The 15027-nt window shown below is 48.0% G+C and overlaps 6 protein-coding genes across 6 annotated transcripts; 2 read left to right on the top strand and 4 right to left on the bottom strand.

The window, feature by feature from the left end:
* Positions 1-545: 545 nt before the first annotated feature.
* N7533_013035 (Mpv17/PMP22 family protein) lies at positions 546-1548 on the bottom strand (the record flags this gene model as incomplete). Its single annotated transcript, XM_057109685.1, has 3 exons — positions 546-695; positions 976-1305; positions 1450-1548. 3 exons carry the CDS (start codon positions 1546-1548, stop codon positions 546-548), a joined length of 579 nt encoding a protein of 192 aa, XP_056953270.1.
* A 639-nt stretch (positions 1549-2187) lies between these two features.
* Positions 2188-3733, top strand: N7533_013036 (uncharacterized protein; the record flags this gene model as incomplete). The annotated part of the gene is made up of 3 exons (XM_057109686.1): positions 2188-2759; positions 2828-2866; positions 2923-3733. 3 exons carry the CDS (start codon positions 2188-2190, stop codon positions 3731-3733), a joined length of 1422 nt encoding a protein of 473 aa, XP_056953271.1.
* Positions 3734-4705: 972 nt separating this feature from the next.
* N7533_013037 (putative iron-sulfur cluster-binding protein) lies at positions 4706-6167 on the bottom strand (the record flags this gene model as incomplete). Its single annotated transcript, XM_057109687.1, has 4 exons — positions 4706-4785; positions 4837-5328; positions 5383-5857; positions 5913-6167. 4 exons carry the CDS (start codon positions 6165-6167, stop codon positions 4706-4708), a joined length of 1302 nt encoding a protein of 433 aa, XP_056953272.1.
* Positions 6168-6693: 526 nt separating this feature from the next.
* Positions 6694-7886, bottom strand: N7533_013038 (RHO alpha subunit C-terminal catalytic domain-containing protein; the record flags this gene model as incomplete). Its single annotated transcript, XM_057109688.1, has 5 exons — positions 6694-6818; positions 6873-7288; positions 7347-7528; positions 7594-7746; positions 7800-7886. 5 exons carry the CDS (start codon positions 7884-7886, stop codon positions 6694-6696), a joined length of 963 nt encoding a protein of 320 aa, XP_056953273.1.
* A 1444-nt stretch (positions 7887-9330) lies between these two features.
* Positions 9331-11962, top strand: N7533_013039 (GTPase-activating protein GYP7; the record flags this gene model as incomplete). Its single annotated transcript, XM_057109689.1, has 4 exons — positions 9331-9477; positions 9550-10930; positions 10987-11249; positions 11303-11962. The coding sequence occupies 4 exons, from the start codon at positions 9331-9333 to the stop codon at positions 11960-11962; spliced, it is 2451 nt and encodes an 816-aa protein (XP_056953274.1).
* Positions 11963-12321: 359 nt separating this feature from the next.
* N7533_013040 (MFS transporter) lies at positions 12322-14086 on the bottom strand (the record flags this gene model as incomplete). Its single annotated transcript, XM_057109690.1, is given in 6 exon segments — positions 12322-12609; positions 12620-12645; positions 12700-13299; positions 13354-13766; positions 13826-13887; positions 13940-14086. 6 exon segments carry the CDS (start codon positions 14084-14086, stop codon positions 12322-12324), a joined length of 1536 nt encoding a protein of 511 aa, XP_056953275.1.
* Between the last annotated feature and the right edge of the window lie 941 nt (positions 14087-15027).

Raw genomic sequence — 15027 nt, forward strand, 5'->3', positions numbered from 1 at the left:
CGCAAGTAGTGATAATTTGAACCCCTATGCCTAGCTCCGTCTCCAACTCTAGCCCCCTTTATCTTACCCGATGGCCCCTTCAGGGGCCATCGGGCTTACTGTAGTTGTATGTGGGGGCCGTGTACTCTGTACGTTTGGAGTTATCCACTACATAACACATACTCTTTTCATCGTTAGTCTATGTGCAATTTGTTCACTCTTTCCGGTTTCCCGGATCTATTTCCCTGCCATTTAGCCGGGCTTGATTTTCGATTCAATTTTTTGTTACGGCCGTGCCGCACGGCCGTATGACGGCTGCCCCAGAACAGACTGTGTACATCCATTTATCACCATCAATGCTGACCACATGGACCATGATCCTTCAATCCTGTGAACCCTTCCGACCGTATTGATCAAATCAATACAGTACTCCCTCACAGTGCTCGAAAGCCATAACTCTCAAGAAACGTGTTTGAACTACCTGCTTTGTATGGACTCCACTCAGATGCAAACTATCCCCTACCCGCGATGGGGGCCATTTGACAGTGCGCAATGACGTTTCCTGTCTAGCTCGAAACCAAACTCAAGTAAATTGCCCATACAACCCCAAATAAGCTTCCCACAAGCAGGCGTTGATCAGCAGGGACGATGGTGAAATTCAGTACTGAAACAAAAGGCCATAGTTTCAACCCTGCGACCATGATGGGCACGAAATCCTAAGCACATAGGCGAACGTTAGCGATTGAACTTAACACGTCCACAATTTTTTGCTTTGCATCGTGGTTAATTTGCCACCTGCAGATGCTGGATCATCTTGGATGTTTGAGCGTAGGATCGCCCTCCCTTCGTTGATGAATACAGTCTTCCGTGGCAAATATCGGGAATAATGAGAGCGACCCCGCCCCTCTACTCCGAAACCAATCTCACGAATACTGTCTTTCTTGACTGGTGATCTCATGTCTTGGCCCCGGGATCTAATAATCTGACATCACTCACCGAATATATTTGCGATTGGATTGTCGCGGCGTCGAGGCCGCGGAGAATCCCCATTGTAGCTAGGAAAAGTACGGTATTCCATGTGCCCCCAACAACTTGATCAATAGCAATCTTGGCTATTGTGTTCCTGATATTGAGGCGGGGTTTGGGTCTAGATTTGCCATCTGCCGAGGTGATCTTCTCTTTGTCTTTCAAGTCGTCTTCGGTGACTTGCTTTGTGCCCGGGAACCATGCTTCTAGATTCTCTAGCCAAAGGTAACCAAGAGGCGAGACTATGAGCGCGCAGGTAGTAAATTGCATCAAAGCCGTGTTGTCCACCTTGAATGGCACCTTCATTCCCAGTTAGCATCCTGTCAGGACTTGTATAACTGGCGGTGAAGCTTGGACTTCTTTGCCCATCTCGCCTTCTGATCTCAGAGGTGCAAATGTTCTTAATCCTCTCAAAGACGTAGATTTCAAAGAGAAGCTACCTACCTGATCACGATAAGCCTTGATTCCTTGCGCAAGCACATTTGACCCGGCATTGATAACCGCCGCTTGCAACGTGGCCTTGGCGATGGGTGGGATAGACATCACGCCCTGCTAGACACTTTATTCCAGGCGGTAACTAGTTGCCTGGATGTGTAATAGAATGCTATACGCAATGTGATTGGAGCTCTTTCTGCAAACTTTGAGACGGATTAGATTGAAAAGGGTGGATGTAATCTTCACGGGAGTGGGGGATGCATTCTGGGGTCAAAGGGGAAAGAAAAAGCCAAGGAGGAGAGTGCGTGGCAATACTTGCGATATGCATAAATTCGTCTGTTTCAGAGCACGTACTTAAAGTGGGGTAGCTCCCTAGGTAGGCAGAAAGGCATACGGTTAAGCTGTAGAAAATTAACGGCCGTACGGACTAACGATATTCAAGATAATAATTTCGTGGCATTGAAGATGTAACTTTACTAAGACAAGATTCAAATTAGGATGGTAGTATACCACGAGTTTCCTAATTAAGGACAAGATTATCAGTAGTATGATCAAAGGTGAAATTATAGCATACTTAGGTAGAAAGATGTTTTCTAAACAAGATCCTCGCTCAAGATAAATAGAACAAGATACTCCCGGCACAGTCCCCGGGGCCCATTCCAGCCCACAGTGACTGCCTGGCCTTTTCAAACGTTTGTGAGATTGAATGCCGAGGTCTTTTCTTATAGATCTCACCCAAGTTTCAATATGCTTCCTACCATTGCCCTAACATCCCTGGCCCTTCTACCCACTGTGCAAGGAACCCCTTCATCCTCGCATGGCGTTTACAAACGCTGCGGTGCTGTTGGCCAATACTACGACCAGCATCAGGCGGACTGGGACACACACAACACGCAGGGCTGGCTGGACAGCTGGTGGACCAAGAATACCGCGCTGATGCACAACAACTCTTTAGGATTTGCCGGCGCCTTCGGGCAGTGGGCCATGGGCGACCCGGACTGGTCATGTCTGGAAGATGGCTCTAGTTCAGGCTGTGAACTGAACACGTGTGATAACCCTGTGCTTAACAACCGTGGAAAAGACGTCCGCCCGGCATACTATGTGCTTGAGTCTGTTAGTCGTCTGAACAAGTACTTTGGTGGTGTCAGTTCTGCCTTTAGTACCGCCGGTCTGGATGCGGCCCTCTCCAAGGACTCGTGGGCGACTACCTTCTATGAGGCAAAGGACCAACAGAGTGTGGTCCTCCTTAAGGAGGTGCTTAACGGCCTCGGTATGCTTATTGGAATTGGTGCTTCCCTTGCAGGAGTCGGCCTGCCTTGGTAGGCGTGACTGCGTCCACTGCGGCTGCGGCTGGTGCATGGGCTGGTGCTGGCGGGGCGGCCTATAGCGGTGCTGTCACCGCGGCTGGACTTCAAATAGATCCCCAGTATGTTATATCCTCTTTAATTTGCACAATCATGCTAACTGCTCTATCCCAAACAGCGCGGACGACCCATTTCAGAGATCTGCCGACCTAGGTGGCATACTGGGCAAGATTGTTATTGACTCCATCGAGTCATTCACCACCGCCAACAACCAGCTCATGGGCGGCCACGAATACAACAATGAGGACATCCGCAGCTACCTATCACATGGTGCCTTCATCGAGTTCCCAGGAGTCGACACGAACGCTGTGACCGATTCCATGACCGCCATGCTCGTCGGGACCTCCATTAACCAACTGTACCGTGCCCAAAAAGTCTTCATTATGGGGGGTGCTGCATGCGGCGACAATCAGGGTATTGGGTCCGGTCCTCAAGACACTTCAAGTTACATCTGCCGTGATGGGAAGGCCTGGTATCTGTACTACTGGCAGGAGAACAACGTCATCTCAACAACCTCGCACCAGTGGGGATGGGTCGCCTCGCCTCCTGGATTGTCCCAGCTGCAACAGAATGAGTTCAGCAATATCCATCTTAACGTTTCGCATATTATAAACTCCTCCCTCGATGCATTCAACGTCGCCGGTTACAACTACACTACTGCCACCGCCCAAGCACGCACCGAGGACGCCATTACCAAAGGCTGGGCCGTCCCAGGCGCTTATGGCGCCGCTTGGGAGGGTATCTTCACTATCCCTGTTTGCGATGTCAGCGCTGCCATCGGCTCAAACATCAACCTCAAGCAGTTTATCCTGCAGCCATACGGCCATGACAGCCGTCCCGTCTGGTGTGGACCTATCTGCAGTGGTGATGCGGAGAAGACTAAGGCCTTTATCGATGCTGCTAACATGGGGGGGCTTCGAGAGTCCTAAGCGATTGTGTGGACAAGACCCCGGGTACTAAACCTGACACTCTTAGGTCTCCTGTTTACCACCTGGGTAGTTTGGTAAGATAAGGAGATAGGTAGGGGATTTTGGATGGTGTCATTCTCTTCTAATTCATTCTTTTATAATTACTTCTATTAGTCATTTTTTATGGTGATATAAATAGTTAGACATTTGCAATTTTGACCTCCAACTTGAAGACTGTGCAATGATAAATTAAGAAGTCCCACCTAGGCACAAAGGCATTCCAACATAAGCATAACTGAAGAAATTATCATTATGCAGAAAGGAAACTGATGAAAAAGTAAGTGTATAATAGTTTTCCCAATCAAATTGAGGTGCTCTTCGGCAACTTGCACCTGAACTATACCAAACTTGAAATGTTGAACAACTATCTAGTTCAATTTTACAAACGGGACTGTGGCGCCTAATAAAAGCCGCAAATTTTTCCACTGATAGCAAGTATCCTCTTTTGCGAATTATCAGAGGTTATTGCAATGTAGAAAACATACAACCTGGTAATGCCAAGGCTTGGTGCATTGTATGTACATTGCCGATCGCGCGCTACAGTCTCTGTGGAAGTTGTGGGGCATTGTGTCTTGCAGATACGAGGTTGGCTCCCAAGTGGGCTCGTATATGACGTCAATCTTGGTCTACAAATAGAAGCAAAGCGAGGGGTCCTGACCCCAGAAGCCTTGGAACCTTCTCACTTTCTGTATCCAATGAAGAGCAATGCAACTACTAGTAGCACAGAGTAGTAACGTTACATCTGTATTCGTAAATATTCGGATCTTCCCATAACGCTAGGGGGCTTAGGTCAAAACAATTAATTTGAATGAGATAAATAAATGAGATAAATAATATGAAATTACCACTACTATTTTCTTGCACACCAACTAGTTACATAGTATCCCTGTTCTAGACACACTAATTAGAGAGAATCTGGGGAAATGCTAGTATCTACCAGTCTAGCTCTCCAGATGCAGTGCCATTCCCATTACCATGCGATCCAGGTCCAGAACAATCCAACTCTTTGCATACTATAAATTATCAGTATCGTTTTACCCCAGATTTGGTCGGGGATTACATACGCTGTTCAGCTTGTTGGAAAAGGGAGCTCCCTTTCGGCTGATGCATCGCGGGCAAAATATGACCACCCCGAGCTCTCTCTGATTTCGCATGCTCTTGCACACAAGCCAATATTTCGCGCATAGCTGGAGAGATGTCTGTTGGTTCTCCTGCGACAGATTTATATTCAGCCTCAAGGACCTTGACGAAATCTTGCATCGTTGCCTCGATTGTCCGAGCAAGAGCACCTTCATCGGTGGTCATCTCCGGGGCGCAGTCAAATAAGTCATATCGTATGTGCGTGCTTGTCTCGGAAGCTGGAAGGAAAGACACCGAAAGCCACAGACCAGCATCTTTGAAAGAGTACAAGAAGGTGCTCGGAAAAAGTGAGAGGCTGGCTTCTTTGTTTGTGCGTTTTGCGATTCTGACAAGCTTGGTTATTAGTGATGATGTGACTGCCTTTGACGCTTGCTCTTCAAGCTGTTCAGCGAGACCTGTATAATGACGGTCGCTTGCTATGAAACTGTCAGCAAATCAAAAGCACTCTTTTCAAGGTCACGCGAACATACGTCCAATTTTCCAATTAAAGTTCGCTGTTAATGTCTGCCCTGTGACCCATTCGGATGACCCCATACCAGCAGTGCTTGAAAACGAGCCCAACGCCGAAAGAGTGGAATCTTCGAAGACCCTTGCTTCTCCTGCATTCAAATTCACGAAAACGTGTCCGCTATCGGTGGTTCGAGTGTGGATTTCAAAGAGACTATTTTGTGACTTTTCGAACCCAGGAACATCCTCAAATTGGGGAGCCTTGACCAACTTTCCCGTAGTGTCATAGCTCCATCCATGATATCGACAACCGAGAACAGTTGATGCGCCAGTCTCCTTTCGGGTAATTGTATAAGCACGATGACGGCAGACGTTGTGGAACGCGCGGATTTGGTTGTCTTTTCCTCGGATCAAAAAGACGGGGAATCCAGCGAGATCGAATGACTGATATGCACCTGGCTTTGTGAGTTGGGTGCGATGGGCAAGATATACCCAAGACTGTAAGTCTTTTGTTAGTGGATGCTCGACTCAATTGACACGGGGCCATTGATACTTGGCTAAACAATGCGCGCCTTTCCAGTTCGAAGACATCGCGACCGGTCAACCAACCCTCTGGAACCTCAGGCTCTTTGATAACACTCAAGCCGGATCCAAAGCTGCTCTTGGCGAGGGGCTCATTCGAGAGCTTATAGGTTTTCTTTTGTCGCGACAGACGCGGCCAAGCATCGTTGAAAAGGAAAGCAGCGGCTAACAGAGCCACAACGACCGATGCAGGTGAAGACAAAAAATTTGCATTGAAGAAATCCATGGTAAACTTTATCTTGAGCTCCGATTTGAAATCTTCAACTCACAATTGCTTGAGGCAATCTGCCTTTTATCACAAAGCCCTTGCCTGATATACTACTTCCTGCGACCGGGGGTCCAAGTGTCGCCAATCTCCACAATATACACTTCATCAATGGCATTCCTGCAGTGCCCCCTCCATGTCAGCATATTTCCCGATTAAGTTTGAATTTCCCGTCTGCTAGCCTCGTGGCCACGTTTCATTGCCAATATCTTCCCTACATCGGTTAGCTATCGGGCCGTGGTAATGGAGAAAGCGAAATCCCCCAGAGCTCATTCGTTCATTTTCGTGATATCTTTCACTCTTCGCATAGTACTACTTATGGTGATGAGTGGCAGTTTCAATGTGTGTTTCACAAAGTACAGGACACTGACACTAATCGGCTGAACCCGATTTACATTTCCAAGTCTAGAATCCCGAAAGGGAGAAATGCAGACACTTTTTAGAACATGGCTCAATATTCAACTATCTAAAACTAAATGTTTCTGTACTATGCTGCCATCTGCACCATGGATGGCGCAGCCCGTTCCTCCAGTGTTGTCTGGTCATTGATTGCCTCTTTGCGATCCGCTCGATGCTGCTCACACACCATTTGGAACACACGTTGCTGGTAGTCTGCGAAAATTAGTATCCGAAATAGAAAATCAAATAGGACGCGTGAAAGCTCACAAGAAACGCCATTTTCCTTCTCGGGATTCAGGATACCTTCATGGTAAACTCCCTTAGCCAAATTATCCTGGGCCTTCTCGCAGAGCTCGAAGTCCTCCATTGCAACCTGTCGAACGAATTTGAAGTACTCTTCAAACTCATCACCCTCAGCTAGGTGGTAGTAGTCGAATTCCATGCGTGTGACGTGTGGATCGGAAGTAGGACACACGCGGAAAGAGGACATGCCGCCACCATAGACATTCAGCGTGCAATTGGGGAAGAAGTACAAGAAGAGACCATCATCAGGCTTTTTGGGGTCTGCAATGTGCTGGGAGAAATTGTGCTTGTTGCGAACTGTGTAGAATGTAGGCGGGTAATAGATCGAGAATGACGGGTGGGTGTATTGGCAATGCAAACACTCTTGGTAGCCATCCACCCTGAAACAAATTAGCAAGAAGTATCATTGAATCAGAAAAGTCTGAGATCTTGACTTACATGGTCTTCCAATTGAATCGACCCTCGTACTTAATGCTGCGGCGGTAGGGAAGCCGAGTGAAATCGACTTTACCCAGAAGCTCCTCGAGCTCGGGAAAGAACTCGTGGAAGCTTGGCGCATCGTCTGCAATAGTTGAGAAAAGAAGACCAGTAGGTGTCACGTATTTCTGTACCTCCTTGCCCTGTGTGAAGATATGTTTTTGTTAGTCAGAAATTCACCCGGACAAGTTTCTCCAGCTCAAATTACCGTCTTAGTGGAGAAGACCTTCAGCTCCTCTGGTGTGGGGTTGAGGGTATCTCCAGAGGTTCGAACAGCATAGATTGGGTTTTGTGCAATCTCGTAATCTACATGTTCATCCACAACTTGAAAACGTGTCACCGGTCCTAGCAAGTACCAAGACTGGACGGCTTGTCAATTTGTGCACATTGATAATTCTGTAAGATCGCGCGTACCTTGACGAAGACTGCACGCCGCTCCATGTTGTAAAGCGACTCATTGCAGTACCACGAGGCCGGAAGGGTACGTGTGAGTTCGGTCATGTTGATCGTTAAGACAAATGTCGTTCAGTGTCACGATATTGAAGATTAGTTATATCCTGAATAGCGGTGAGGACTTGCGTGGCAGCGAAAGAGGCACACTCTTATATTTGAGAATATACCTTTTCACGCCACGAGAGATGATCCTAGTCTTAATCACTGGAAGCTTCCTTGTTGCTTGAAACTTTGGGAAGCTGGTTGGTGGCGGTTTATCGTTTCCCAATGTGGTTATCAAATCCCCCAATGGGCGCAACGTGTTGATGTCAAGCTCCATGATCCAAAGTGGGTCTATAAACCAGCTAGAACATTGCGGATGAATATTCAGCAGAATATTTCTGAAGATGGAAAGTCCAACGATGCATGTTCATCGCCCAAGGGGTGACCAGCCGTGCGGAAGCATCATGTTGCCCGATATCCGATCACCCGCCGCCGGGTAAAGAGCTTATGATCCCAACGCGCGATTTGGATTCCATGATGTGGTTTGTACGATCACACCGATGGGGTAGTGCAGAATTTGAGTGCCTAGCCCCTTGAAAGGGTTGGTGCGACTGTGTTCTATGCCAGCAAGGAATGCATAAAGATCAAACCAATCGGGTAAGCGAAATGGCTGATCTCGTGGTTCACAAATCGGATGGTCAGTCTGGCGAACTTCTACTACTAGTATGTACAGTAGATCCATGGATCAACAAACTTCGAAACTTGTGCGCGTAATAAGGTCGCGGCCTTGATAGATAGAGCCGCAGAACGCTTAAGAGGATGGATAGAAACCAAAATTGTGCACCAGGTGTCTAGTGAATTCGTCCACCTTTCAAGGTTGATGCGTAGAGTCACGTTAGAGTCGATTGTGGAGTTTAAACTTGAAGTACATAGTACTACTAGTAGGTAGGGGGGTGAAAAACACCATATGGGACTGTCTGAGCTCAGAGCACCATTCACTCATTTCAAGTTGATATGCCACAATTCTCTATGGATACCTACTAGAGACATGATTTATATACGATTGATCCAATCATTTCAACGCATAATTTAGTCCCTTCGGCAGTGCCAGCCATATAAAGCTATACAGCGATGGATATAACTGGAATAAGGGCAGAAAATTTGTGATTTATGAGTTGCATGATCTTGTAGAGTTTGTTGTTGCCTAGATGCTAGTATAGTATTGTGGCAATATATGGGATACTGCCACAGCCACAACCAGACTCGAGAACGAACGAGAATGAACTATCGAAAGAGTCAGAATGCAAGAATAATTGCTTATAGAACATTCTGACTGACTGGAATACTTGAATATCCCAATATCCTGCATTACTACTGATACTTACCCTTACCCTTGATTAGTTGTACTCCGTGGCAATACGAGGAAGTGTCACATGCGCTTATCTTATCAGCAGAGGCATTACGTCGTCCACGCCCGCACTTCAACTTCTCAACTCAGTTCGACCTCACCATGGCGGCCAAATACACTCCTCCTGCGTCGCCTCCGTCGCCATCGGCTTCATTTTACGATGTTAGCGATGAAGATGAGGACGAGTACAACACAATAGCCCACCAGCAGTCCCGCAAGGGTGTAAAGCTACTGTACTCAAAGAGCAAAGTACATCACCATTCCCATCCCCTCCACCCTTTCCCCCACGTCCAATATCATCTCAACTAACCGGCAACTCAGGTTTACGTTCATCCTACTGCATCCTCCAAAGACAATATTGCCGGTTTTATCGCTCTTGTTCAACAAAAGCCCCCTCCCGCACCCAACCACTCTGCCGGTGTCTCTCCCAGCAACAATCAGGCTGCCTCATTCCTGCTTGCCTGGGTCCCCGAAACATCCCTCGGCGATGCATACGATACATACGTTAAGGTCGATCTGTGCGATGATGCATCAGCACCCCGTCAAAGATATCTTGTCCCGCCGCTTCCGGCCACCACCACCTATCGTGACCCAATCGGCCTCTACTCCTTCGCTGTTCCAGTTTCGGAAATCTACTCCCTCCTCGTGCGGCCTCCCAGCTTTGGATGGTGGTTTGGAAGCCTGGTCATCAATACCCGGTCGGGAGACAGTTTCCCCGCCTTGTTCTTTCACGATAGCGAGTGCGAATCGACAATATTACAGAAGAAGAAGCGCGTTAAGGAAAGCTTCGATCCTTTTGATAACGAGGGGAGCCTTTTCTGGGGTGGAGATGAAGTTCTTCGTTGGCTGAGGAGATATGTCGAGGTTGAACGGTCATCGGTCGATCGCAACGTCTACTTGGTTAACCCATCCCATGAAGACCAGCTGTCATTCGGGCGCACAGCCATTACCGGAGATAACTCAACGATCTCCAAAGCGCAACCGGAGGCTACTGCGGCAGGACCAAGTGGAGCTGCTGCGCCCGGGGATGCCAGCATGGACCCCTTCATGAAGACACTCAAGGAGACTCGGTGGAAGGTGCTGGAACAACTGAGTAAAATCACGACTTTTACCCGACGAACCGCCAATGACATCGCTGAGAATCCACGTATTCCCCCACAGATGCGCCGCTTGATGAAAAACCCCGAGATTCAAACCCTGCAAGATGAATTCGACAGTGCCAGGATTTATCTCGCTCGATGGGCGATGAGTATTGCCGAACAGAGTGAGAAAGAGCGGAAGCAGCGTATTTGGACCGCCCAGGATGTTTTAGAGTCCGAGAATAGTGCAGTCGGAGAGTTTGAGATTCTCGAACTAGAAACTGGAAATCTTGCCCTGCGAGAGCGCCGGAAAACCCTTTGCCTGGAGGAATGGGAGGGATTCTTCGACCCAACGTCTGGTAGGTTACAGATTACGGAAGAAGAAGTCAAGGAGAGGATATTCCATGGGGGTATCGACCCGAACGACGGCACTCGGAAAGAGGCATGGCTTTTCCTCCTTGGTGTCTACCCATGGGACAGCAGCCGTGAGGAGCGACAAGCATTGATGAACTCCAAGCGAGACGAATACATTCGGCTCAAGGGAGGCTGGTGGGAGCGCCTTGTTGAAGGCAATTCCACGACTGAAGAATTCGAACATTGGAAAGAACAACGGAACAGAATAGGTATATGGTCCTGGCGAGAAAATATTTATCGGCTCATAAGTCTAACACGTTTACAGAAAAAGATGTCCATCGCACTGACCGGACGATACCTCTTTTCGCAGGAGAAGACATCCCGCACCCTGACCCCGACTCCCCATTTGCCGAGACCGGTACCAACGTGCATCTCGAGCAGATGAAGGACATGCTCCTAACCTACAACGAGCACAATCCCGATCTAGGTTATGTCCAGGGAATGAGCGATCTGCTGGCTCCGCTCTACGCTGTGATGCAGGATGATGCAGTTGCTTTCTGGGCGTTTGTAGGCTACATGGACCGCATGGTAAGACGTTTCCCGCAGCGAGGAACCCTAGGCAACAAGCTAATATCTCACAGGAGCGAAACTACCTCAGAGATCAATCAGGAATGCGTTCTCAGCTCCTTGCCCTCGACCAGCTTGTTCAGTTGATGGATCCTCAACTCTATCTCCATCTTCAATCAGCCGACAGCACAAACTTCTTCTTCTTTTTCCGCATGTTGCTCGTTTGGTACAAGCGCGAATTCGAATGGAGCGATACACTTCGCCTATGGGAGACCCTTTGGACGGACTATTTCTCCAGCAGCTTCCATCTTTTCATTGCACTCGCTATTCTCGAGAAACACCGCGACGTCATAATGGATCACCTGAAACATTTCGACGAGGTGCTAAAATACATCAACGAGCTTTCCAATACCATGGATCTGGTCCCTCTTCTCACACGGGCTGAATCGCTATTCCACCGCTTCGAGCGTGCCGTACAAGCCATTGATAAGAGAGAAAATTTCCCCAGTGCCCCCAGTGCCCAACAGCGACGCCCTACCTCTGACGCAGATTCCGCCTCTAATTCTGGAAAGGGAAAACAAGCTCAACAAAACACCGTTGGATCCAGCAGTTCCGTCAATGCCCCAACTGCCCTTCAACAATCCATGGACAAGGACAAGCCTAAGGTCATATCTCCGGAGCTGCGCGAACTTTTGAGAAAGGATATCCCCTGGAGGCGACAACAGGTGTCATGATGACCTTTTGAATAGACAACGTTTTAACTTGCTCGGAGCATCGCTCTGTTTATCTCAGTCACGATCTCATGAAATGAATGTATAGCTAGCAATCCTTTTTTTCTGTCAAGAACCAACGAAGGATTTGGTCCTTTGGAGTTGAAATGGCGAACAATCGCCTTGGTGCTCTTGTGATATTTCTCTTCTTCTATGTCTTAGCATCTACTTCTTACTTGAATACACACGATGAATTTGCGTCTCGTTGCATCAACTGTAGTATTTCAATATTTGGTACGTCTCGATGTTACTAGTCGTAGTAGTACACGTCTTTCAAGGTTGGAATCTTCCAAGGGATATAGACCACTAGCACTTCAAGGCCACTAAATACTTTGTCTTCCGCGCGACTCGAAGGGGAAAAGAATGGCCAGAACACCAGCCATTCCCAGTAATGCAGCGCAAACGTAAATTGGAACCGACGTAGAAGTTGAAGTGAAGGCACCGATCAACGCAGAGACCATCCCCATCAATCGATTGAGAGCCACAGCAATACCATTGCCCGTACCACGATGAGCCGAAGGCAGAATCTCAACGGTGTAAGCGTAAAGAGTCGCGTAGTAGATGTTTATTGAGACTGAGATCGCGCAAGAAAATCCGAGGTTTTGGGGGGGCTGTTTTTACAGCAGTATATCCGAAAAAGAAGGCCACTGGGTAAAATGAGTTAGTAAAGATCTTCATGCTATGCTGGACATTAAACCCACTCGTCATGAAGGCACCAACTGCCATTGTCCCCTTTCGTCCAAATATTCGCATTTCGCACATGTAACTGGCAATGATGGGCCCTGGAACTGCACACAGGTTGGTGATGGCATAGTTTCGCCAGGTAATATCAGGCGATGTTTCACCCGCAGATGCACCCCGAGACGCTAGATACTCGGGCAGATATACATAATAAAGGGCATATCCAAGGCCAATGAGTGCCCAAGAAGCCCAGACCAAAATGGTCGAAAAGGTGAGAGTCCGTGTCGCAAACAGGCCTCGAACATGCACCCCAACTTCGGCAAAGGTTGCTTTATTGTTGGCATGTGTGCTGTGAATCTGCCCGCAGGCCTGGAGCTGGTCTAGTGTGAGGTCGCATTCTCGATTATGCTTTTGGGCCAGGTCGTGGAGTGTTTTGATAACTTCTTCGTCCATGCCTTGGCAGAGTAGGAATTTGGGCGTTTCGTGAAATCGAATGACCAAGACTCGAGCCATGCTCAGAACAAAGACCAGGGCTCCGCATGTATAAAATAGGTATCGCCAACCCATATTATTCTCGTTCGTGCACGGTACGGATCCATCGGTGGGACAGCTGTAGCCAGCTATGATAATGTCAGTATGCGAGCGCAAATATCAACTTCCAGGTCAATGAATACCCATGAACGGCCAAGCGACAAGACCAGCGACAGTCTGGCCAACACCCCACCAGCCAGCCAAAAGGGTCAAAAGCCATTGTTTATTGGACGGGAGATATTCCAAAAACACAGTTGTATCCAGCACCAAGTTACCGCCGGAACCGAATGCAGAGATGGCAACCAGTGTAGCCCAGGCGGCATAATTCGGAGCCGCACCAGCCGTAATGGCGAATATAGCACTGGTGAGCAACGAGAAGTTGAATGCCCATTTTCGACCGATGATGTCTGCCGTGCCACCCCAGAATAAGGCTCCAACAAGCAATGCGAGGTAGAAACCCAATTGCGCGCCTCGGTTGAATTTCGGTGGGTATTGCGTTACGACTTGGTCGGCGGAAATGCTCATGAGGAAAAGGAGTAAGGAGTCGACGCCGTATCTGTAACAGGTTTGTTAGAAGGCCTGGTATTGCAACTATTGATGGCCTAAGTGCTTTACCCGAATCCATTGAGGAAGAATAATTTGGTATGGTATGCTGTGAATCCGATTTGATCAATGGCCTAAACACGTCAGGAAGGACATTGGGCAAGGAATTGGCGTCGGGTAACACACATCATTCACCAAGGTCATTTTTGCAGCAAGGGCCTGATCAACGTTCCCAAGTGATATCAGGTCGGGGCCAGATGGAGTTGCAATTATGTCGCTTTCCCCTTCCTGGGGCTGGGATTTGCCCATCTCGTCGTTGTGTTTTGTTGCCATTGTTCAGAATAAAGGGGCAATTAATAGATATTGATTAATATGCAGACAACATGAGAGCGACTCGGTTTTGAACGGTGGTAGCTAGTAACAATTACAGCCTCTGATTTATGATCGGGAATATGTCCCAGAAATTGAGGTGAAGATCACCGTTTTATAAGGTCACTTCAAGTCTGGGTCTACCCCAGTTTCCAACTCTTACAGTGGACCTCCCTACCTCCATGATCTATCCTAATTCTGCTTTACACGCACTATTCTCTAGGTAGAAACAGTCCAGTCAGATACCATGCTCCAGAACGCGTCTGCATGGCTTCCGGACCAAACTAGCCTACCCCATAGCATCCAAATGCGGAGCTATAGGAATGCGGGCACGAATCAATTCACTCTGATTGTGGGTATTTCAATTGCGGGAATTTTAACCCGTCGGCCTGAAGCCAAGGAGAGATTCATTATTACATATCTTGAAGCCTCTCGTGGATTCCCCGCTCAGGTGACCGGGGAAATCGCGTTTATGCCGATCGGCCAGGGGTAATCGAACAATTAATAACTAGCCCAAAGTGGTTATCGGGCACGCTGAAGCCATCTGTGCTTTCTTGGGTTTGCCTGAGATCTCCAAACTCAACTTGGAGGCTATCTCTCCAGTTCAGCCATGACTTCATCGATATCGCTCGGTCTCCGAGAAATTGATACCATGCCGACCTGGTCAATGTTTGTTTGAGGTGGCCCTGAGCCAGGTATATGAAAAGATAGGCAGAGTCGGAGAGTCTCCGGGCTGAACCTCGGGGGTTAACCCTCTAGCCCGCCTTTGACGCCAGAAAAGAGACCCCGGTAAATTTACTTGGTTTTCTCAATCTACTCCGTACTTGGTCCTCGTTCTAAGTATGTTGTGTTCATATCAAGCTACGATATCAGAAAAATTGGCCCCGTTAAAATAGACTCGCTGA

The sequence above is a fragment of the Penicillium manginii genome (assembly GCF_028828005.1).
Source record: "Penicillium manginii strain IBT 31320 chromosome Unknown utg000010l:1.0-1143873.0:1.0-1144522.0, whole genome shotgun sequence".
Classification (NCBI taxonomy): Eukaryota; Fungi; Ascomycota; class Eurotiomycetes; order Eurotiales; family Aspergillaceae; genus Penicillium; species Penicillium manginii.